Here is a 25,632-nt window from a genome sequence, read left to right on the forward strand (position 1 = left end):
CCAGGCCCAGATCAAACAATCCATCTGCATTAAACACGGGATTAGGGACCCCGGGACCCCGTGGCCTGCTCCAAACTCCACAGGCCATATCAACGACAAACAGTCAGATGCAGCGTTGAGTCCATTCAGCAATATCTGCTCAGGTGCACCACTTCTAATCCAGTCACCGCTGTGTCACAACCTTGAGTGAAAATACTCAAGGAAACAGCGGTTTCTTCTTCAGGTGCTCTTTATATCATTCCTTCTCCTTCTTGACTTTATTCTCTTTCTCTTCGCTTCACAGCAGAGTCATGTCTTCCAAGCAAGCCACCTCCCCTTTCGCCTCCGTGGTCGATGGGGACGACGCCATGAGTCAAGAGCACTTGCCTTGGGAGAAAGAGGAGAGCGCCGAGGCCCACGGCACGCCACAGCTGCCCCTGCACAGTCTGCTCCACGGCAAGGCCCATCCCGACGAGGTGCAGCAGCTCAGCAGCGTACCGCCGGAGAGCGACTGGGACAGCCTGGTGTCAGCACAGCAGCGCATGGTGAGACATGTGACTCACTCCATCACTGAGCTCCTGCTGGTGCCAGATAACCGCTGCTAACACTGCTGATCGTAATCGGAGAATATTATTTGTTTTTTATCATGTTTTTGGCCGTTGTTTCCCAGAAAGTCTTACCAAAAGTGTATCAGTTATTCAAGATCCGAGCTGAGGAGGCGCTCACAACATTGAATTCTGCAAAAACGCTAAACCATCAGTTATTATTTGGTCAAAAAGTGGATTCAAGCTTCAATAAAGTGACTTAGCCTCACGTGCGTCCCGTCGCTCACGTTCTCGCTGCTATAAAACAATCACGTCTTGTCCTTCGGAGCACGCGCGTTGTCTTTATTGTCGCGTACGAGCCACATCTGCAGCCAAATCCCAGATGTTGTACATTCTAAGTGTGGAGCTGCTTTGATGTGAGCGGAGCGAAGAAGAGCGCGGGCACTTGTGGGCCATAGACGCGGGAGGCAGGTGGTTGTCTGTGACAGACGGGTGGGAGGTAAAGAGACCCCGAGGGCCTCTGAAGTAGCGCTGCAGTTGGCCACCGAGAACCTTAACACACACACACACACACACACACACACCGTAGCAGACTGGTCCTCATGACTCTGGAGTGTGACAGTGAAGGTGAATTGGCAGACGTGGGACTGCTCAGGTGTCGTCGTCGCCGTCATCTGCGGCACATTACAGGATCAGGGATTTTAGCAAAATAAGAATACAATTTCAGTGATAAATACAAACAAGCACCTGTGACAAAAAAACAGTCATATTGACTTTGAACATCTTTAGAAAATGAATCCTCTGCAAAGTTTGCGATAATATTAGAGGTATATACACCATATACAAAAAAATCTTTTATGGCAGCACCTTGACTGAAGAAGGCCAAACTTTAACCGAGCATTGTTGCATGAGTGACGGCATCAAACCAAACCTCAAGTCTGACAACAGTTAAAGGAGCTTGAGGTGACGACATCACATCGTAAAAGGTTGATTGGCGGCCATTCTAGATGTCATGCTGTGTCGCGAGGAGAGCGTCAGCAATGGAAGGAGACCTGTAAACCTCTCGACGCGGATCTGGAAGTTACCGAATACGCGGAATAATGGGGTTGAGAGAGCGAGGATGCACGAAAACGGGCAAGAGAGAGGATAGGTAAAATGTAGGAGGGCATGAAGAGAAAGAGAAGAAAAGGGAAAGGCATAAGGAGAAAGGAATGAGAGTGTTGTCTTTGCTGATTACCTGACTCCACTGCTGTGCCATGCGTCTGTGTGGGCTGTGCCCTGAACCCGCGCCAACTGATTAACCCAGCACTGCTACACTCCCCTCAAGCACTCTCCACTGTCTCTGCCACACTGCATAATCATCCAACACAGCGCTGGGAGGTGCAGAGTAGGCCGGCCGGTCGTGCCACCCCGGCGCTTGGTACCAGATCATTCTACACACACACACACACACACAGACACACACACAGGGCGCAGATCTGCCTGAGGCTCGACATGCCACGCAGGGATGAGAAATTGGCACTGTCAACATTCCTGTCCGGTCTACTGCATTCCTATCTTTTTCTTTTTTCTTTTTATTTCGGATTGTCAGGAGCTCCACGCATGCTTCTACCCTTAAATCTTGCTCTATTACATGCCGCTATCACACACACTCGCGTCTAATATTTATTCTCCGCCGTACACAGGGTTGAAGTTTAAACTGTTCCCCTGTTAGAGGCTGCAAACTCCCGGCTGTTTAGCTACCTTCTGCATTCTCAGACTCCAAAAACCATAATTAACACCACCTTCTGTCAGACACAGCCCTCCGACATGGTGTGTGTCTGCGTGTGTGCGGAGTTCTCGCTCCCTCTCTTCCCTCCCTCCCTCCCCCGTTCTTCACCTTCATGTCTCTGTTTGTGCACAGGGAGCACTCAGCCAGTCAGTCACAGGCAGGACCCTTTAGTTAAATACTAAACCATACACAGGTGGGACTGAAAAACAACAACAGCTTGAGACAGGACACAGATTTACGACGGCTCGAGGCACTCAGCTGAGAATAGGTCTCCACCAGAAAATGAAGAAATTACACAGCAGTCACCCCAACACAAATGCACACTCAAAAGCAATTTGAGAAATTACAGTCGGGAGGTTTCTCTGTGTCATCTATGCAGATGAAAAGTACTGTAACGCCTGAGCACATTATGGATATGCCCTATGAAAGTGCACCTCATCATTTCATCTCAATTTTTCCTTTGTCGCATCTCATTTACCTGCAGCGCGAGCTCTGTCGCGGATACAGAGGTTGCTGCGTTGAAAGCTGCAGAGGAGCCATTTGATAAGGCCAAATTGTGTCTGAGCCGCAAACACCCGGCAATCACCGGCATTTGAATGGGAAACTGTCAAAAAGCTCAATGGAGCCTCGACAGAACACGTGTATCACGCTTATCATCAAATACAAATAACAACCCCCCCCCAACTTCTGTTTGTCTTTGCAGGAATCCGACAGCAATAAAGTATGCTCCCTGTACTCCTTCCGGAACAATTCGACTTCCCCACATAAGCCAGAGGAGGGGGCCCGGGAGCGAAGTGACCTGCTGAGCGGATCAGCGTTTGGAACGCCGGAGCGCCGCAAAGGAAGCTTGGCAGATGTAGTGGACACGCTGAAGCAGAAGAAGATGGAGGAGATGACAAAGACAGAGCAAGACGGTATGACTCTCTCTCTCTCTCTCGCTCTCTCTCTCTCTGTGTGTGTGTGTGTGTGCACCTTTTTTCCTCCCTAAGTACGCCCCGATTGTCCCAAATTTCCCCACTTTCTTTTTCTAATTTTCTGGTTTCCTGACTGTCCGCCCCTCTCTCTCTCTCTTGTATCTCGCCATCTCGCTCGCTCGCTCGCGCAGGAACACACACGCCGGGAATAGTGACGCTACAGTGTTTCCAGTCAGTTCTGAACCTCTTCCAACGTGACAAAGACTGTGTGGCAGCGCACCTCGGCATAAGTGTGGTCTCCCCTCTGTGCCAAGGCAAACTCTTTGACTATAAAACTCACAGTGCTGACCTGATGCCAGGAACATTACCTCTTCTTTATTCACTCTGCACAGTGGTTCATCAAAGTTTGCTGCACACAAACAACCCCAGTCTTTCTTTTTCGGATTCTACCTGTCAAATGTGACTAATGAATTCACACCACTCCTGTTAGTCGCAGAGAAAGTAAATAATAAGATAACAGTGTTAGGTCTCTGTCATATCTGCACCCGCGTGTCACCCTGCTCGACTCTCCCTCCCACAGCCTGCAGTCTATCAAGAGTGTGGCAGAAAAACAAATATTTGAAAGTGCTGCTGAAACACATCCCCCTTCTTAATTAGGGCTGTAGTAATATAACTACATCCAATCAAATGTTAAACCCCCCTGGGAATGCATGTGTCTCATTTAGTGTCTGGGGGGCTCTTAGCTTAAGCACTTCATCAGATGAATAAATTAGACCTCTGTTAGCCTAAAAATAATTTGCCACTTCTTTTTTAAGTGTTCGCCGGGTGATCTTTGTATCGGAGCGGCTAATCATGTAGCCACATTGTGACGTGGATTGTTTTATTGTGTCGTTTAGATATTGTTTCCGCCGCATTCTTAAGATTTATTCAATAACTTATGAAAAGAATGAATTGATTGAACAGGTGTTTCTTGGAAACCTGTTCGAAATAAACAAAACAGCCAGAAACATTATATTATCCAACTGAGACTATTAATACACAAAATACACAAGACTGAATTTCCAAAGGCCTTTTATGAATATAAAAAATGACTAACATATACACCACACCACCAATTGATAAATACTATTATTGCCATAAAATCGATTCTGCCACCAATACTTTGTTTTACACTAAGGAAACGCTCATAATAACAACAATACTAATAATAATACTATATTTAATGTGTCTCGCTTCTCGTGGAGTTGATTTTCAGGGCAAGGTTGCCGGTGCTCTTTGTAGCAGCAGCAGCAGCAGCAGCAGCAGCAGCAGCAGCAGCAGCAGCGGCTGTTATGGTAATGAGCCCCAGCTGGTGAAGGCTGGTTGTTGCAGTAATTTAAATGGTCAAGTGCAGCTTGTAATCCAGGGCCGTATGTTAGTGCAGGGCGTAGAGGGTGCTTTAGAGTGCCATACAGCTGTTTTAATCTCCTGTTAATAATAGAGAGTCGGTCTGCCTCATGCACCGTGCATCATCGCCACCAAAATAAACTCCCTTGTTGCAGGAAATTAGTTTCTGAGCGGGGAACACGGCAGGAGACAAGAGGCTCACAAAGTTCAGTTCACTGTCCCCAAGCTGCAGGAACTGAGAGATACTCTGTTCTTGAGAGCTCTCGACAGAACTTCAGCGGTGATGATCAGTGATTACTGTCAAATGGAGGGAGAGGGACTCTTAGAAACTGTCAAAGGAAAAAAACCTCAGAGAAACGTCTGAGAAAATCCTCATCTCACGTCATTGTTTATGGAGTGAGACACAGTTGGAAATTGAAAAAGGGCAGGATTATCCTATTAAAGTAAACACAAGAAGGTTGGAAAAGTCATTTGTTGTCTTAATGATGTTGCTAATGTGCCGCGAGCAACAGATGAGCTAAATATAAGCATGACAACTGCTGCGTCTAATTCTGCTGCTTTGGTGCCTGCCTGGTCGGGAACATTGACGTCCTCAGAGACTCCAAACCATCTGCTACCATTCTTCTCTGGATTTCCTTGTCTGGTCGAGAAAGTTCAGTGACCTGACGCGCTGAGTGTAAACGCAGCGACAGCGATTTCACAGGGGAAACTAACGCTTTCTAACTTTACGTGGAAGATTGAACTTAACTTAAAGTGACACAGGTAAAAAAAAAAGAAGAAGAAGTTTCCTGGACACTAAATCCAAATTAAACCCAAACCAGACAGTTGCTCTATTTTCTTCAGTCTAAACCTGAGCTCATCAAGAAACAGTTCATGTTATGCATGGTTACTGTTCTTTTCCCCTATTTACGCACACATACAACGTAAATGACCGTCAATATGAAATGAAATTATATCATAAAGTGCCAAAAAATGAGGTAATAGTGCGATACAAGTAAACAGAAACAGGTAAATGCATATTTTTCAGGCTTGATTCCACAGGTGTTTTCAGAATAAAAGCCCCCCGACACTGTGTGTGAAACGGATTCCACGGAACGTTCAAATTTGATTCCTAATCATTTCCAGGTGATCGTAGCCAGTATTTAGTAAATTAGTAATTCTCATTACCTGAATAGATGGAGTATAACTATAATATTACCTCCCAATTACCATATTATTACCGTGCTGTCGCTTAAGTGTAATGTGAAGTGTTAGCCTGATTACGGTTTGAAATGATTTGTGCGACTGCAGCCTGACAGACGCGGGTCAGGTACGCATGCTTTAATTCAAATACGTCATTATCTGTCATCAGTACTTCTTAGAGTAGAGTGTTTTGTTGAGTGGGACACTGTACAAGTCACTTTTCCCTGTTAACTGGACTCTATCCAAATAATTAGGACTCAGTTTCTCTGCTATTAGTAATAGAAAAATAATAATATTATTATTAATATTCTGGGTATTGTTGTCCAGTTTCTGTTCATTTATCATTTATTAAGGAAGTGCTCAGTATTGTAGGTGTCACTCCTCCATCCCTTCATCGCCATATATTTGTAGCCTTTCACCCTCTCTATCCTTCCACCCTTCCTCTCCATTTCTGCTCCTTAAAGTGCTTTAAGTGCTTGTGACTGTGCTAATGAATGAAAATGTTCTCCCAGCAGCAAGTGCCGCATTTAGCTGAATAGTCACCTTTGCTGTAAAAGCTCTATTAGGCCCAGTTGCCAGCAGGGCTAACAATTGTGCCCCATGTTTATTTACTAGGTATTGTAAATGCATTATTTATGGATAAGTCTCCAGACAGCACTTGTCAAGAGTTAAAAATGTCAGTATAAAGTATTGGGAAGAAAAATAGCCACCATTATAAAACGCCAAGGTGACCTTGATTTGATTCACATGCAATTAGAACAGTTTTATATAATGCACTAAAGTATGAATCAATACCGCACAAGTCAACACAGGAAATACTTTGCGTGTGGAGTCTTTATGGTCGTCCCTAAGACAAGGACGAGTAATTGGGTTTTAGCTTCCTGTCTTAGCTTTTAGGGATTTTCCTGGGCTCGGTATCAGCTCGCTGAGTCTTTGCCAGCAAAGCAAGCAGTGAATTGGATGCAGTTATGCTTTTTTTTTTTTTTTGGTCATCTACGTGTTATTGACTGGCAGTTTTTTGAGTAGTTTTTATCTCAATGGAACATTTGTGAGACGATTTTTCGCCTATTGTTTTCTTCCCCTTCCCCCGTGTGTTTACTCTTGCCGTCACGGATGCTGTTGAGACAACAGTGGTGCATGTGATTCGGGTTCGTCCGGCCTGCGAACAGGTGTGATCTGAGGACGTCTGACACAGCTGCTGAACTGACAGTGGATCCTTTTTACGTAGAACCTATAAATATCAGTAACCCAACATTTCCCGGCTCTCGTGCAGAATAGAGAAACGCTCTCGCAAGGTCATATTCACTGCGACTGGAATCAAATAAATCTTGATCTGAAAATGCCCTTCCTTAAGATACAGCTTCTTCTTTTTTTTTTGTCGAGCGGTTAGAGGAGATACAGTGGCTGCTCAAGCAGAATGTTCAACACCTGGAGCCCTTTGACGGAGTCATGGCCAATTAGCTTAACAAAGGGGAGCCACACCACTATTCAGCCAAACAGCACGCCATTTTTAATCTGAGGTGGAAAAGTATTTAATGACTGCACAGGAGAGAGCACTGCTTATGTCATAAATTGTGTCAGCAGGACCTGCCACTGTGAATTGTGTTTGGGCAAATAGGGTTATGTGTGTATACTGTAGGTGTCAGAGGTCGCTTCCTGCACCGCTCCCCTGTTTGTGAGTGTAATTCCCCCTTGGTAAGGCTGTGCATTATCACTGTATAATGACAGTGTGCTAGGTTGAAGTGTAGAGGAGCGATCAGCATTGTGTGCGCATGGCCCCCGGGTCATTATCCTCTATTACAACAGGCCATGTAATGAGATTCAGGGTTGGGTGAAAGCTTGGGAAGAGAATGGGATCAGCTCTAAGCCTGCGGTCTGATTAGCACTGATGAACTCTTGACTCTGTTGTTAACGCCGTCGGTGTCACAGGCTCGCTGACGCCACACGGAGGCTCGCTGCAAGTGTCTTTTACTCTAGCTGAAAGATAGAATATGTAACAAGTTAAAATATCTAAACACTATACTACACTACTATATCTAAATCCATAGATATCTGTATTTCTGCTCAAGGCCAGGGATCATCGTATTTTAGCCTATACCTTTTAAGGACGTCACCTCTGCTGTAAGGACAAATAAGCCACTATTTCCTTCTCTAAGTTAATTCATTGCACTGTGTGTGTGTGTGTGTGTGCGCGTGTGTGTGTGTGTGTCGTTTCGCTGCCAAAGCTCTCACCGTAAAGTGCAAACGCAAACTACTTCCCAAAGTCATCAAACTGGTCTTTTGTTAGTGTTTTGATTGAGAGACTCCTTACACTTGCTGTGCATTGAAATGTAGCATTTAAAATGATTTTAAAATGATTTCTTAGTGAGATTATTATGTTTCTTGGTATAATTTCGCACGTTATATGCATTATATTCCTCCCCTCTCCCCAAACAGACTGATGCACCTTCTTCCCCCCCTCCTTCAGTTCCCTCCCTTCTCCCGGTTTCCTCTCATCCCAGCTGCCATGTCATCTGGTTCTGCTTTATCCCACCTAATTAATAGGAATCTTTGTTATAATGATCTGTGCATGAGCCTCTGACTCTATGCATATGCAATGAGGGCTGGAGATCCAGTTGCCTTGATTGCAGATTTCGAGGCATTCTTCACTTCACACGTTGCTCTATACGCTGCCTCCGAGTGCAGCATCCTACCAGACTGTGTGAGGCTGAAACGCACACACACACACACACACACACACGGGCCAAACATCAGTCACACACCATCCTGTGCACTATTTCCTGTTTCCTTATGCCATTAATAATCTACTGTTTAATTTCTCGACATGATTTAAAAAAAAAACTACTTGCAAATTATATATTTGATTAAATAACTCATGTTAAATAACGTGTGTGTGCATCAGTCAGGACTTTCCTGTGTGTGTGTGTGTGTGTGTGTGTGTTCTCTCCCAGCCTGTGGCACGGTGCACCGGCCCAGCGGAGCAGTGCTCTGGTCTGTCACTTTTGTTTGAATAGGTAATGTAGATCTGTTCAGGCTGAATAGACATGAGTTGGAATCGCTTGTTAAGACACATGATCAAAAGCGGCTCTCTGCTCTCTGCCAATCAACCCTCTTGTCACCCTGTGAAGCAGACGTTAAATAGATTTTTCGGCTGTACGCCGCGGGCAGGCTGCCAGCCTGACATGTGAACTTTCACAAAAAAAGAAAAGAAAAAAAGATACCCTGCCCCTCACTCCTCCCTAATCTCACTTTCCCACCCTTTTCCTTGTTCTCCACTCTTTTACTTCCTTTTATCATTTCCTCTCCCATCTTGTAACACTTACCTGGTGAAAAGATCAACAATTTCTAACTATTTCTGTTGCCTCTAATATGATTTTCAACAAGTAAAGCAACCGTTTCTGAGAGAAGTATGTTATAGATCATCAACTATCAACACTTTATACATGTTATTTAAAAGAAAAAAAAATGTATAGGACACATTTGGAAAGTGCCTAATTCATCCCTATGGGACATTTCTAGCATTTTTTCATCATAGTAAATCAATGTAAATATACTGAATAGCCACAAAATATCCACTTGAATGGAAATCTATGGGAAAATTAGCCTCAGCAACGTAGAAAAGATACCGGTCTCAGTCACTAGTTTGGGGTCAATTTTGTAAAAGTGTTGTGTTACCTTTCAGAAGAAAATAGACACCAGTGTGATTGTCAGCTGTTATATCTAATAGGAGCCTGGCTGCAGGTGATATCTTTGAATTTGTGGTTGCAACACCTCAACATGGTGTCAGCCAAATCTTGGGGAGTCCAAATGCTTAGGGGGGACGGCACTTGTTTCTGACCAAGTCTCTGGAAATGACTGGAACAGGGAGACCAGAGCGGTGCGCGGCTGAATTATCCATTTACTGTCTGTTCCAAACCAGAGCCCTCGGTGTACGCGTCCCTGTAGGACGATGGAGGCCAACACAGGTTTCACTTTACACAAGCTAAGATACAGATTTTGTTGCCCCCTTTCAAAACGGGACTCCTTTCTGCTGCCTTGGTCATTCAGATGACAAAACAAGCAGCTGCTTCTTCAATGTGCAATTCTTTGCATTCAAGATCACCTTCCCCACTTCTCATATTCCGATTAGTCAACAGTAGCAACTGCTATGGAGCATTCCAGAGGCCATCTTCCTGGGTTCAGCTGTTGAGCGTGTCCCCCTGCACCAACGCGGCACAAAACTCCCATTGTGATCCGGGCTTACTGGCTGCACAGGAACCCCTTGATAGGAGGAAACTGGTGTCTCTGGGAGACAAATCACAGCCAGCGCTGCACAGAGGCCCGTTTGTCTTTACATATACTCACGCACCCACATGCCGGTTGTAGGTACATGCCTCATCAACTGCATTTAAAATGAGCCGCACAGAACGGGCGACCAGTGGCATCACTGATGCGCGTTTTGGAAAATGGCAAAAACACACAGTTTCTTCTTCTCCAGGTTCAAATGAGAAAGCAAACAATAGATTTACCCCAAGTGTCGCAGGCAAGTGACTAAGTGATTAAGTCGGCCGCAGTTTGTAATGGCTTGACTGTTTTATGTGACACCGCAGTATTTAAAGGGGCACGGGGACGGTGAAACGCTGACACAGAAGAAACCAGAAGCCATTAATGCTACTATATTTGACATTGGACCGTGTCGCTGAGAATTGGGCAACATCCGGCGGGTTTTTTCAATTAAAAGGAATAATAAGAGGAGGGGAGGGGCTGAGCGGCAGCGAGATATGTGAAGAAGAGGGGATATTTCACAATGGGATGGGGGCAGAGGGAGGGCACATGTGTCCTGCTGTGTATGTGTGTGAAAGTCTGCAGCGGGGTTACACTGGGAGACTTGTGTGCCAGCTCAGTATCACTGTCCTGGCTGTGGCATTCAGCTCTCAAGCATTCTCCACACATAACTCGACAAAAGAGCCGGTGTCATCTGACCGAGGATCAAAATAGTGGGAGTGTAACTCACACCCTGGGCACAGGCAGCCTCTGTGGCCTGCTAATGATTTCAGCGCACATTTCAGGCTTGTTCTGTAAGTCGCAGGTACGTCAGTCATCCGCCGCGACGTAAGCAAACACGACAGCGCGAGAGCGCGAGACGCACACTCTATTGACATGTTTACATTGTCTTTGCCCCGTCGAACAAAGAGACTCTTTAATCGGCTGCGATGAGACAAACGTCTCCTGTTCTTTCCTCACTTACGTGCACGCGACGACGCGATCAAGACGTCAGGAGAAACTAACAGACGTGTGATGATAATCATTTTTACGAAAGCGCTTCATGTACAATTTCACATTAGTTTGTTTTGCTTTAAGATCATATCGTCAAATTCATACGATATGACTCTTTAGACCTTATACAGTCCGTTCACTTCCCAAATTTCAGCTTTCTCCTCCGTCCTCCTTGTGTCATTTATTTTTATTTTTATTTCTCTCTGGGTAGGTGGCACTCTGTTTCAACAAAGCCAATGACGCATACGCCTGTTGTGCGCTGGTCCCATGAGCTCAGTCGCTCATGAGAAGAAATGTTCTCCATCTTTGCTCAGCGGGTCTTCGTCCAAATGGCTTTGTGTTTCGCCGAAAGGGAAAGAGCTGAATGAATGGAAAACTGCAGCTTCTATTGTCGCTTTACCAGTCTGAACAGCAGCACATAGAGACTCTTAGCTGTGGGAAAACAAATCAGAATGCTTAACCTTTAAAAGTACTATGGAATTGTGTTTTCCTATAAGTGCTATAGAGGACCGAAAATCTGATTTAGTGTTTTTCTTCAGTATTAATGTTGATCAAGTCGTTAAAAGGGTAAGTAGAGGAAAAAAAATAAGATTTTAAGCTTTGACTCTTGAAACTTTTTAAATTAACGGATGAACTCTTTTTTTATTGCTCAGAAAATAAATGATATAATCTATAAATGCTGACCTTTGGTCTCGTAGCCAAGTAATCAGTGTGTGTGTGTTCTAAAATCTGGCAACTTGGTAAACAAAGTTGGTGTGAAATTAAACAAACTGGGTTTTTTTTTTCTTTTGCAATTAAGTTTCCTCATTTACTTAAATTAAAATGGAAACATGGAATTCAAACATGGAAGAAAGACCTTAAACGGATCCTGTAGTGTTTCTTTGCGAGCATCCTCTCATGACATCTCGACTACATTATCAATATTCAGAATTAAGAAGGAAATATGATCTACTGGACACCTGTGAAACTGCATGGGGCAAAGTGGAGATGTTTGGACACAAATTCATATGTTATTGTTAGCCAAGGTAAAGTCAATTCACACTGTCATGATGCTGGGATGAATCCTTGGATCTCCCTGTATCCTGTACATAAGTTAAACAGTGGCATCATATGAAGAATTGACTGGTAAATTTAAGTTAATTTAAGGTCATTTTAAGATTTAGGCATAGCTCCTCCACCAAAGGATAACATTTTAAATTGTACATTTTAAATGTCAGACCATGTGTGATGCTTATAGTCGTATTTTCACTTTTATTGGATTGAAATTGGTGCAAACCAAAATCCCCTCGGCACAAATGACACATCTATCTGATTTTGAGGAATAGAACTCTATGAGTTTGGTCGCAGACAAAAAGCAAACGCGCATACATACAGTACACTTGAGCAAAGCCGAAGCCATTCCCAAAATGACAGTATATTATCCTTGTAATTTGTGCTTTTTTAATATCTCGTCTCATGGCGTGATCCGTGAAGCGCGTCGCCATCGTCCAGTGTTTACGATGAAATAAAGTTTCGATGTCTATACCAGTCACTTGGCTTCATGGCAAATTGTAATGCATTCATGTGGATCCTATTAGTCTCTTTTTGTCCGTGTAGAGTCAGACACCCATTAATTTGCTAAATCGCACTGAACAGCCATGATCACAGTGCTCCGCGTTTTCTTCACACGTCTATTCATTTAACATAGATGAATAAATGCGAATGTTTTCGAGCGTTGATTAGCAGGCGAGTTTATATCTGACAGTTAAATTGCCGGGTACCCCCACAAAAAATCTCTCCAACGCAAGGTACCCAGTAATTTAATTTCGGTGTGAAATTATAATAATTTATTACTGTGTGTGGACCCTAATGATTACCAACATCAAATGGGAATTAGAAACTGAATACAGGTCCACATATTTCTGCCCATAACGCTCATCTCCACCAGTGCTGATACCCTCAAGAGCTGAGACAAGTAATGTCCACGTGAACACATAACAATAATAATAAGTAGGCATTTTATGACATTCCATTATTAAATTGCAAACATTTTAATAAAACCTCAACTATTCTTTGAAGCCATTGTTAAATTGTATCACTTGAATTAGGCTCCGTGGTCGTCGTCTTCCTCAGGAAGAGTTCATTCTGAGGAAAGTTCATTCCGCCATGGAAGCATTTAATGGTCCTAGTTCTTAAAAGTGACCTTGTGGGGTAGAGAGCGAAGCAGCACAGCAGCTCCTTCCAGCTGCACACATGGCATCCATCGGGGGCACAATCACGCACAGTCCCAACACCTCAGGCTCGGACATATGTTGAGTTTTATTTCATTCTTCTGACATTAATCCTATTCACCAGCTGTTCTGCCAGCTGCCACTCTCCAGCTTAAGGGGAGATTGCAGTTTTGGGGGCTCTGAGTGCTGGTTTATCTTGGCTCCTCATCTCTTCCTCGCAAAGTTTTGATTTGATTTGATTTTTTTTTTTCCTCCTCCTCCTCACTTCCCTGCAATCTTCCTCTCTGTTTTAACTTGTTTTGCTTTTGTTTTCCACTTCTCTACTTTGTGTAGATAAAAAAGGCGGCTGCATGCCTTCAGTCGTGTTTGTGCAAGACACGTTTCGCACGTTGCTATTAACGGTGTGTATGGATGCCCAGCAGTTTTTCGCATGCAGCGCATTCCTCGTCGACCCCTCAACTTCCCCAACTCTTGCCTCGGAGACCTGCTCCCCTTATCGTCATCTCGCAGCACCTCTGTGGGATTAGCCCGGACATGGCCTCCTCCTGTACAGTTATGATTATTGACATATTTCACATTTATGTGCATTGTCTGGAAGCACACTCAAGTGTTCTCAATGTCATTCCCGCTGAAGTACGGCCGGGCGGGCTGTGAGCAGGGGCCGCCGCGATGAATTGATCATTGCTCACTGCTCACTTTAATAATTCAAGCCTGATTGCCGCGGAGTGCCGCAGTAAAATGGATTGGGAGAGGTCACATGCTGCTCAGCTCAGGAGGTGAGGCCTCTCGGGGATGGTTAATTCATACATGCTTGATAGACACATGTCCTATTTGGAGAGGTCAGGGTTTGTGCGCGTGTCGACGGCTTCTCAGAACGGCCAGGTCAACGCGGTGGGATTAACGCGTTGGTCAGTGCAGATAAAGGGGAAGGATGAGGGAGGGGGGTCCCGGGTCTCGTAGGGCAGCACATTTAGATGCCTGAGGTAAAAACACTCCAAAAGTTTACAGCACATTTAATTCGCTTTTTCCCCCTCTTTCTTTGTGCTGACGTCTTTTTAATTCACTCACTCATCCTAAAACCTTCACCTGCTAATGGAACAAAGTACAGGCAAAGTATGAAAAATGATTCATTTTGACTGAATTAACTTTATTAATATTCAAAAGCAACAGATCTTTACTAAACTCTTCCAAAGGTAATAAGACACAATCTAACAACGAGACGTGTAAGGAAATAACAATACACTAAAATATCCTGATATTGAATTGCATTATGCTGTTATTGATTCTTTGAAGCGCACATATCCATTTACCGTTACTATTCTTTACAGTGGGTTTGTGTTGCATTTAAGTCTCCTGTTATTTTTTGAAATAAGACTTTACATTAAGGAACACATATTCACCATTAACTAGGAGCATAATAGCCCTTTATTAGTAATTATTAAGCAGGTATTAACACCTAATTCTACATAACCTTATTCTACCTCTATTACGACATGAATTAAGATCAACTTGCTTAGTAACCCAATATATTACAATGTATCGTATCCAAGTTTGTCAGCAATCACAAAAAAGCAGAAAATTAAACTTATTATTATTATTGAAATAATATCTAATATTCGCCTCAGCAACGACATAAAAGTCACCACCTTAACAACTGATATTGGCAGCGGACACGAGCACCAGTCAAGCGCCGCTCATCTCCATTACCTACATTACATTTATAGCAACTGTTTACATGACCGAGCAGGATAGACTGAAGGTGACTAACAGAGATGTTCACTAAGTGGAATAATGATTAGGTGTCAGCCCACCACCAGGTGCAGGTGCTCCACAATACACCGACACGTCTGAAGGAGCTGGACCTCTTTATTCACGCACGCCAGCACTGGTGATTACACTTTAAAAAGCTAGGATTATTTAACTGCAACACAAGAAAAAAGTCTTCTGGAAATGCTCGAGGTTATTACAACTGTTGACAACGTGGGAAGGCAATTGCCTGAAAATGAGCGACAACGCACTGTTGTGCTCAGAATCTACCCCACATACCCTCCACCTCAGCTCCCTCTTTAGCGTTTGCATTGTGCGGCATCACCCGGGTGTGTAACCTATTGCGTTTCGATTGCTCCCTTGCAATTAGTGCCCTTTTTGTCCTCACTTCAATAACGCCATGATTATGGAGACTTCAGGAGTATTTGCCGCATCCAACAGCTGTTGTCTTGGGGACTACCGGCTGAATGACAAAAACATGTTTTCTCTCGGCATTTCACTTCCCTGCCTGCCTCTTGTAATTATTATGTTTTATTTGGTGTGATGATGGGGTCTTGTTTTTAGTGTGTCTGTGATTAAGATATTCAAAGGATTCCTTGGAGTGTGTCACAGTTATTTTCTTTTTTATCAATCTCGACTTTTGATTTGTTTCCCATTCCCCCACTGACGAGTGGATGGGAAATTAGACGTCAGCCTATCATTGTCTGAGTGAGACTCAGTGTTGCTTTATCTTTGAGATGGAAATCTGTGCCGGCAGAAGAGAAATATACACTAATGCTCAGTGTACGAGTGAGATTTAGGATTCTTTTTTTTTTTGTTGATACATTCCAGTTTTAAGTTTTAGAATCTAGTTTTTTTCACGTCACATAATAATAGTCTGCAATATACCAGAGAGAGTCATGAATTATGGGTTTATAAATCATTAAAATCACAGTGATTTGTGATATATATACATATATATACGTATGTATATATATATATATATATATATATATATATATATATATATATATATATGTATATACACAGTTTATATAGATAAAGATGTACTGTAGCTTCACTTTTTATTTTTGAAAATTAAGCAACTAATACGTTTCTATCGTCACTCATTCTTGGGTTTTGTAATTACTGCTCATAGATCATCATAATGACCACTTTTGGGCTCTGTAATCACATTGAAACATTTCAAATGTGTGATTAATTCAAGGTGAAGTGAATGTTTACAGATGTCTCTCACTGAAAACTGCATTGTTGCCCCGTTTGCCACATTCTGGAAACCACTTTATCTACATGGTCAGTGTCAGCTGATCATTGATTTGGTAATTACATGTTCCCCGGAGGCTGCGACAACTGCTACACAAGGCCAATGCTAAAGGGGAGGTCTCTCGGTCGGTGATCCATGACTGATGGCTAATTTGACTCTCGCAGATAGAAATCTTTCCTCTGCCAGCAGCTTTTCAACACAACAAACACTCAAACACAAGTATCATCTTTCTCCCCGGAGAACAGTGCGCACAGGGAAGCCGAGTGTCGCGGCAGACAGTTGAAACATTTTCATTGCTGACAACTCGGGGGTAATAAATCACCCTCTGCTGCGTGTTGTAACAAATCTTTTTTTTTTTTTTGGGCCTGGAGACGCCATGGGTGTTTTCCGATTGAAAACATTGACGTGTAAAAGTGAAGATGGTCTTGTTTTTTTGTGTGTGATCTTTAATATACACACAAGTTATACTTCATATCTCCGAGGAGAGCTATTTGCAGATTGGTGTCGTTAATTTTTAAGGTCTGCTTTATTATCGTCCAATCCAATCCCAAAGTGACAGGAGATGATTTGTTCGTAACTGTATTCATTTGTCCGTTTGGTGATTTTTTTTTTTACCTTTTACAATGATCGTTATCGTAAAAATACTGAGGCGTCTCAACCACAGAACTAGCAACTTTTTTTTTTTCTAAATGTCAACGAGAGACAGATTGTGGTTCAGCGACGGAAGACAAAGAACAGAAATCAAAACACAGCCGTATTATCCCTCAACACTTTGAGTGAGTCTGTCGGTACAGACGGGACAGATAGTCTGTGGCAACCTGCCTCTTAACTCCACAACTGCGGTTTACAGTGAACATGATATTCTGGCTGCCTCGACTGCCAGGTGCTGAAAGCTTTGTTTATGTCACACATCAGCCTGGAAACATTCTTTTGTTGAGATTTACGAGGATCATTAGCTTTGTTTTTAATACGGTGGAATAAAAAACAGCTGTAGGCTAATCTATCCAGCTGATCGCAGATCCACTGTTCGCCCGTCGCCCACATATAACGCGATCACAGAGTACCTGCATGGGAGGATCAACTTGTTGGCAGAAGTATGTCAGTCGGTACGTTTCCATGCGACGCGACTACTAAAGTACCCCTCCACAACAGGAGGTGGCGATATGTTCCAGCTTATGTCACAGCTCGAAACAACGTCTCTCTGCCATCCGTTAACTTTAAATTATTAAATTCTTGGAGCATAAACTGTGCGGTTTGGAATTCGCCATATCCGCCTCATTGTCGTCGTCGTCTTCTTCTTCTGTTGTTTCTGGGTCAACGCGTGGTTCCAGTTGAACGTACAGTGTACCACATCGTAGTCTATGTCGATTTGGTTTAGCCTCAGTCAAAAGTATGGCTCGCGTTGGACTGACACAATAATTATGCTAATATAATGAATGACACACACAAAATAAAATAATGTACATAGGAATAGGACTTTTTCCAGGATTTTCACAGGCATAAAGCACCAGCCTCAGGGAAGACACAATACGACCCAGACAGGCTTAGTAGTCCAGAGACCGTTCCCGTCTCAATGGGAACACATCTTGGACTCGCACTCCAGTAGTTTTGTCTTGTATGTTGCTATCTGTGCTAGCGGCAGAGTGGAGGGGGGTCTGTGCCAGGGCCAGAGTCCATAGGGACCGCTGGAATTGCAAAGACTGGAGGAAGTTGGTCTGGGTCCAGTGGGGCGATCTGGGCTTGGTGACAAGCCAAGCTGTCTACTGCAGGGACGCTGGGAAAATGTAAATAAGAGCCTGATAAGGGCTATTGTTTTCATTCCATTCTCATCCCAGCTGAATGGCCTGCTCCCCAGCCACAGAGCATTTTATCTCGAGAGGGGGAGGGAATGCAATGCGAGAGGGGGCGGGGGTGCGAGAGATTTAAGAGCCCCCATAGGAAAATAAAAATAAACTTGCTGGACTCTTCTCTTGTTTAAGCTAATTCCCCAGTATGTGATGTCCTACTTTGAGAGGACAAGTGTGCGACTCTCGTTTACGCCCCCCAAAACTTCTCCAATTCGACGTGAAATAATCACGTCTTTCAATTTGAAATCTATCACCATTTGAGATCCATTGAAATCAGCGAAGCGTGAACACTTTTTTTTTTTAATATATTACAGTGAGCATCAAATTGATATTCGGTGTGTCATAACCTGACAGTAATTATTATGTTGATACTAACCAGTGTTTCCATTGGCATCTATAATTTCTCCAGAGAAAACAGACAGGCATTTTAGAAACTGAAATAGCATTCCTCCCATTAATCTAAATTCTTCTGAAAAATAAGCCGTGGAAGGGTTTCTTTGAAAAAAGCCAGACATCTGACTCATTTACTGTTCTCCTTTGAGTGCGCCCGCGCAGAAAAAGTTGCTCCGCTTTCACCGACATCCATTTTCGGTTGCCTGTTTTGTCCACAAGGTTGGAAGCGCTGAAAGGTGTTTTGTCGGAGAGTTATTTTATAGACTAATCCGGGTCATTATTCACCTCTCCCAGGTGGAAGGCAGGGAGGACAGCGGTGCATTCCAGCTGTAGTCTCTCCTGTTGGAGGACTTGGCAGGTCGTGTCTGGCCCGATGGAGGGGATGGAGAATTGAGGGAGCGGCCGCTCTCCTGGGAGGGCGCTGGAAGGGAGGGGGAGGACTGGAGTAGAATGGAAGCTGGCACCATATTATCTCCAACAGTTGGTGCATTCCTTAATGATCAAGTGCTTGAGCAGCATCTGTGATGAAAGCGCGCGTGTGTGCGTGTGTGTGTGTGTGTGAGTACATATCAACATATGTTGACTGTGTTTGTTTAATTCCCCTTTACACCGCTTTAAGAAAAAAAACAAAACAAGCCCTTTTCTGTGCTTTAGGGGAGAAAATGTCACGCACTGATTCTCTCCGAGGATTATGACGTGAGAGGAGTTTGTTGTTCCGGTAGAGGAAGCTGTCTCACCCAGGGGTCAGGCGCAGGGAAGAAGAGCTGAGCTCTGCTCCTCCTCCTCCTCCTCCTCCTAAAAACCCCGGTTTTCGGATCTGTGATCTTTGTGTCAACACACACAAACGCACAAAACACATGCAGCCTTTTCTCTCTCCCTCGCTTATAGGGTCAAGGGGACAAACTGAGTTGGGAATTGGAAAGTCAATAAAGCAGAAGTAATGTTATAATGACCTTGGAGCTGAAGATGTCCTGTCGACCCCCATCACATTGGAGGAAGTGGACAATCAAACAAAATGGTCACTCTGCTTGATCTCCTTGAAAGCCATCCTTAAACAAGGCCACAACAACTACTGACCTCATGTTACTCCCAGTCCGTCTGAAGTCGGCGAGAGAGCAGCAGTGTTTGGTTTGTGGAAGCCGAGGGCGAAAGATGTTACGGTGGGATGAAAGGAGGGAAATGTTTGTATACATTCTAAACTGTGCAAATCTTCTCTGTGTTTGGCATCAAGGTTGATTTCAGTGAACACCGACTCTGCCTTCACCCACCGCTCTGTTTGTTTCTTCATATTCACGTTAAAAAAAAACCCACGCACACACACACACACACACACAGAGAAACTAACCTTCCCGAGTGGCTTCGTTTGAAAATATTAAGAATACTCATGAATTGTGTCCTTTTTGTTATTAAAACTACTCTACGCTGATGTTAATGATTCACGATTAGATTATTATTATCACACCCCACGGCTTAGAGGGAATAATAAGCATGTCTGCGGTTTCCTCCTCAGGCAAAACACAAAGCCCGAGGACAATTTCTATTAAAAAAAGAAGCATTTTGCACTCATCAAATAGACACTAAGTTAATTTGTTGCCCCAGAACGGGACTGTGTCTTGAGTCTGTGGAGACGGTGGCTCAAGGTGGAGGGGGTGGAGGTTTTCTCCCGCGCTGCCGGTGTTTGATGGGAACAGTCTGACCCCTGAGCGGTGTGGGGATGGCAGGGGCCCGGGTCAGCTGGCCCGGCATGTTCTTTATCAGCCAGCTCAGCGACGGCATGGCAGATCGCAGCCATTTCTCCTCTGATTCATTGTCTGCTGGACAAATGTTAATTGTTTTCATCATTGGCAGCCATGTGAACGCTTGGACGTACCCAGTCTCACTGTGTGTCTCTGCTCCCCTCCTACTTGCACCCTGAGCTCATCTCTCCGCTGTCAAACTGAGTCTCCTCTAATGTTTCGAGCACAAATTAAAACCAGAATATTACATGTGTAATAAAACAAAATAAACGAGTCTCTAAAATAAGCTATTTCTTTTATTTTAGAAACGTCATGCATGGAGAAACTTCTTTCTAAAGAGTGGAAAGAGAAGATGGAGAGGCTGAACACCAGCGAACTTTTAGCAGATGTAAAAGGTAGGACCACAATGACGAAATCAACCCAAGCACATGCCACACAAGCACTGCTTTAATCCATGTTAACAAGCCCCTCATTCCTATCAGACACACATAATCTGTGCAGGGTATAATCTCGGAAACTGCCTTGTACTCTGAAACAGAACAAAGGCCTTTGGCTGCCCTCCTCATTCATTTCCCTCCTCTCCTATCTCTTTGCTGGAATGCCCAGCGCCGTCCAAAGTGCTGTCTTCAAAATTCCAGAACCATTTAGACCCTTTTTCTGAGGCGCTCCGTGCTTGTCAGCGGTTTATTGTTGTTGTCGTCCCTTCAGACGGGGGGGGGGCTCTGGCACATGTGCGGTGTGCGTTTCGCGCCGCTCTGGTAACCGTTGAACTCAAACGCGTGCGCTCCGTGTAAACAGAGCAGAGCTGAAGAGGAGACGCACAGACCCGTGCTCCAGTGAAACGTCTCCGCTCTGACAGCGAACGCACAACTCGGCACTCCCCCAAAATCTCTGCGTCTGACAGAGGAAGGTGGGCTGAGGATGGGCAGGGCTGCTGTTCAGTCCTGAGCACTGACTGTTACTGAGAGCTCGTGTGTTTATACAGCACAGGAAAGCACAATACCAGCTGGCTGATAACAGCGAGCCGTCACTGGGTTCTGTACTCTCTCCCTCACTGATTCTATTCTTCAGATAACTTCTGGCGTCTACTTTTTTACTTTCATTTAAACGTTTCTTAAGCCTCATTCACACTAAACAGTGGTTATTATTGTTGTATCTTTAGTCCCTTGTTCAAATGATGTTGAGTGAGGGATTTGAAGTTGCCAATGAAATTAAATAAAAGTATTAAAGTATTGAGTGCTACCCAAGTTGTAAAAAGTAACGTTCCTGGCTAGTGGTACCTGGGTCCGACCCGTTTAAACCTGGGATAAAACCTGTTTTTTGACCAGGTATTGTGTACAGTAACATGTTTTTAGTGACGCCAGATGAAGTGCTGGGTTACACAATAATCCTAAAAACAAAAGTGACGTCTCAGTTTCTTTACATCGTATGAAACAATGTGCATTCAGTGTATTCTCAGCAGAACACTGACTTTCATAGAGTTAAATTTGATCATTTGCTTAATTGTTTCTTTCGCGACGCGCATAAATAATTTTCTTTTCTTTCCCCACCTGCGGGGGAAAAAAAAAGAAAAATGGCACTTAGAATTAGAATGCTCTAATAAGTATATATATATATATTGGCAATAACCTTAATGAACTGAAAGATAAATCATCACTTGGTTGACTGGATTCATTGTACCCGCCCTGGTATAACCACTGTGCGCCACTGTAGATCAAAGTGCACCGGGTGAAATGTTTAAAATGATTTAGCCTTTTGAAAGCTGGCCTGCTAAATTACAGGCGGGGCGTTGCGCGTGATGAATGGGGATAGGAAGGTTACTAGGCGGTTTGTAAACAGGTAGGGAGTCTGATCATAAACACTATGGCCTCTGTGTGTGGATGAGTTATGGAGACAGTCTATACACCACAGTTACCAATATAAATGCTTCTCCTATCATAGTGGCGGCCTTAGATTTTTTAATTAGCATGTCATTTCATATGACTGTAGACATTTCAAAGGGCTCCTTTGTGCGTCGCTTTACAAAAATTGTCTCTCTCCCTGTGTTTGATGTCTGACTGATGTAAATACGGGCAATTAAAAAGAAGCCCAGGGTCGGAGACGCACAAGGTCCAATAAATTAAAACACAAACAAAGGTACCAAGCAGAAAACACCTGATGATTAAGTGTTTTGATGAATCAGAGGTTACATTAATTGTTGGGTAAAAATCGGTACAAAAGGCAAACATGCCTGTAGGTTTGAAACGAATAAAAGCAAGTGGAGAATAAAGACTGACATTCAGATAAAGAGTGCGGTACCTACTGGCAGAGTGGCCTTGCAGTCTCTGTGCTGATAGCTCAATGATTCCTTAAGCAGTTTACACTAAGCACCTCATAGGCTACCTTTTGACACCGTTCCGTCAAAACCTTGAGAGACGAATACTTGTGTTGCAGCAGCAGCAGCAGCAGCAGCAGCAGCAGCAGCAAGCGCTGGTGAGGAAACAATTCTGTTCTCTGCTCTTAGAAATCAAAAACATGCAAAACAATATTGTGTTACAGAATTTGACCCCGAGGCTTTACCTGTGAAAGGAGGAGAGACGTTCTCTTTTCTTTTTTTTTTCTCCCCTCCCGCGCCGCCGTGTCGGAACATGCCCTCGACACTGCCGAAGTGAACGCTCGCGTACAGTAAACAAACAAAAACAATAGTATCAACAACATCAGACGTTTGCTTTTCAAGGCTTTTCAAGCGCGTCCCGTTTCTGAGGTAAAGAATTTCAGGTGTTAGACTCAGTAACTCAGTGGAGGCTCAAACCAGACATGTAGAGAGGTGTTATTACCAGTTAAATGACTTCAAATCTCCATCACCTTTTTTCTTTTCTTTTCTTGTATGCCGTTAGGGCTTAGCATCAACAGGGTCGGGCAAAAAAAAAAAAAGAGGGGCGTTTGTGAAGGGGCATTAGCGGCGGATTTCTTTTCACCAGTCAAATCCGGAGCTGTTTGTTTTCATACCTGAGCTTAGCTGTCAATCTGCAGGAATGATGAGGAGAGAGATGAAATCTCGCCGAACAAAACCACAGAGCAAGAAAAGGAGGCCAGCTGGAAGGGATCCAAACCGCAGAAAGTAGCAGATAATAGGAGGCAAGGTGCAAGAGGAAGAGAGAGAGGGAGGCACAAAGGGAGGGAAAATGATTTTTGACGTGGATACTTGACTCTGTATTTATAATTATATAGCTCAAATAGTTTTCTCACTGAGAAGCATAACCCGCCACCCCACCCCCTTTCATCATAAATTGCTGTATGCTACATGGCACAGTGAAGGCCTGTATACGCATGCATGCACACATACATTGTGCTGAATGTATACAAATATAGTAGCACACAGTGTCCTCCTGCAGATAAAGTTGCTCTCTGTGTCGCTCTCTGCAGGTTCTTTGAGTCTCGCACTCAACAGAGCTGTTTAAGTTTCCCTCCTGAGCAGCCGTCTTCCAACCCCGTTTTGGGGCCAGTGGGTCGGGGCCGGGGTACCGGGGCGGGGTGGGCATTTACTCAGAGTGAAGGAAAATATGTAGTTGCTAAATTGGAACACAAGCTGTATTCATTGGAAGTGGAATTTGCTAAAGAAAATAACAAATACACATAAGAGAGAGAGAAGGAAAAAAGGCTCAGCGTTAGAGCGAGCGCCCGAAACGCTCGCATGAACTCCGAGGCAGGAAAAATCGGAACTCTCCCACTGTCACAATCGATTTGGGAGCGGCGACCACGTGACACGCACAGACAGTGCTGCGGCGGGCAGATAAGTGGAAGCTCTTTATGAGCCGGCGAACACAGGGCGAGGCAGCCCCGGCGCGGCGGCTGACACGGATTCGCCGCTCGGTTCTACCTGTGCCGTGCCGTTGCTTTTACTCCTGCACAGACAGAAAGGAGTCCAGTGTGTGAATACAGAGCCCATATTGTTACCGGTTAGCTTCAAAACATGATTATTCACTTTACAATTTAACTTGATGCTTAATGGCTCACACAATGTGAGTTCGCCAACCCGGGAATGCACACCACAATATCAGCGAACACGCTGCGACACCGACTTGTGCGGCAGATTTCAAATGGCTTTCTCTTTCCATTTTTTTATCACACACCGTTTGTGAACGTTTAGGATGGTATATTTGCACAAACATGCAAAAACATGCGCGCAAACAGCACAAAGCGCCGTCTGTCCAGTTGCCCCGTGTCAAAAAAAGAAGGAAAAAAGAGCCTCCGTTGGCGTTTTCTCCACAACACTTCAGTCAACTGTTTGCCCTGTGCACTCAGGTGAAATATGAGCCACAGTAAATCATTATTCCTCAGGCCACATTTACCAGATGAATGTATGAGAGTGTTGGACTGTGTGTTTTTCTCCTCTAATGAATTGAGGAATTTAGCTTGTGGCGCTGGAGCTAAAGGAGCAATAGCTGTTCTCGTGTGTGTGTGTGTGTGAGGAAGAGAATACTCTGTTTCTCTTAAGAATTATATTCAGCAGGTCTGACGTGTTGTTGTTGTTGTTGTCGTCGTTTTGTTTTGTTTTTAAAAACGTGGGTTAACGACTCTAAAAGTCGGTTACTTCTTTTTTTGGATGGAAACAAACAGAGCAATGACGTCTTCTTCAGGAAAGAAAAGTGTGAAAAGTTTTCTTCCTCCATTCGTCTCTTAAAACTTACCATTTTATTTCTACCACTCTTTTCCACACACGTGAGACAGAAATTGACGCTTTGATTGATTTGGAGCAGCTTCTTCCCCCCCCATTCCTCCCCTCCCCAGAAAGTGAAAGCGTTGTGCGACACCTCCCGGGTTGCGTGTCAATGTCTTGACAACTTGAGAACCAAACAGGTGTTCTTGTGCTCGTCTTTGTGAACACCTACACTGGCCTCAGCCGTCTTTTCTCCCTGTTCCCAGCGCGCCACTCCGTGATCTGGATTAAACTCTGCACAAAGCGCCGGCATTGTTGATACATGTATCCATCAAAGACAAACAGTCTTGAAGTCTTTTGAAAAAGATCACTTGCACTCGCACAGCCTAAAGAAACAAGTACTGCTCTGCTTTAATTATCATCTGTATAGATAAGGCAGATGAATAAATGCTCTGTGAAAAGAATGAGATAACATCTAACTCCTAATTCACTCCCAAGGTTCCACAGACAGTAAGCTGTTGCCTTGATCACTGTCTCACAAGCTTTGCACCCTTTGTGTGAACGAGACCTTGAAAACGGTGCTATGCTTTTTTTTTTTTTTTATATAATGTAAGGTCACCGGGGTCAGACTCATCATCATAAAGGCCATGAGAGATGAATAGAGGGACTGGGGACAATCTTTGTTTTCATGCAAAGATCTTTACTAGATGCTGCTATGCACACATACAACAGCATTCTCTGCC

The 25,632-nt window shown here is 44.0% G+C and overlaps 1 protein-coding gene across 4 annotated transcripts in view; it reads left to right on the forward strand.

Moving 5' to 3' along the window:
* The window catches only part of sox6 (SRY-box transcription factor 6), a 123,669-nt gene that overhangs the window by 43,445 nt on the left and 54,592 nt on the right, over window positions 1-25,632 (forward strand). For 3 of the 4 annotated variants that reach the window (XM_044029639.1, XM_044029640.1, XM_044029641.1), the window contains 3 exons: window positions 284-524; window positions 2,999-3,209; window positions 20,556-20,645. In XM_044029639.1, the coding sequence (XP_043885574.1) occupies window positions 284-524; window positions 2,999-3,209; window positions 20,556-20,645 (542 nt within the window). The remainder of the gene's footprint in view (window positions 1-283; window positions 525-2,998; window positions 3,210-20,555; window positions 20,646-25,632) is intronic. The other variant, XM_044029642.1, reaches the window with a different exon arrangement.

The sequence above is a fragment of the Solea senegalensis genome, linkage group LG7, assembly GCF_019176455.1.
Source record: "Solea senegalensis isolate Sse05_10M linkage group LG7, IFAPA_SoseM_1, whole genome shotgun sequence".
Classification (NCBI taxonomy): domain Eukaryota; kingdom Metazoa; phylum Chordata; class Actinopteri; order Pleuronectiformes; family Soleidae; genus Solea; species Solea senegalensis.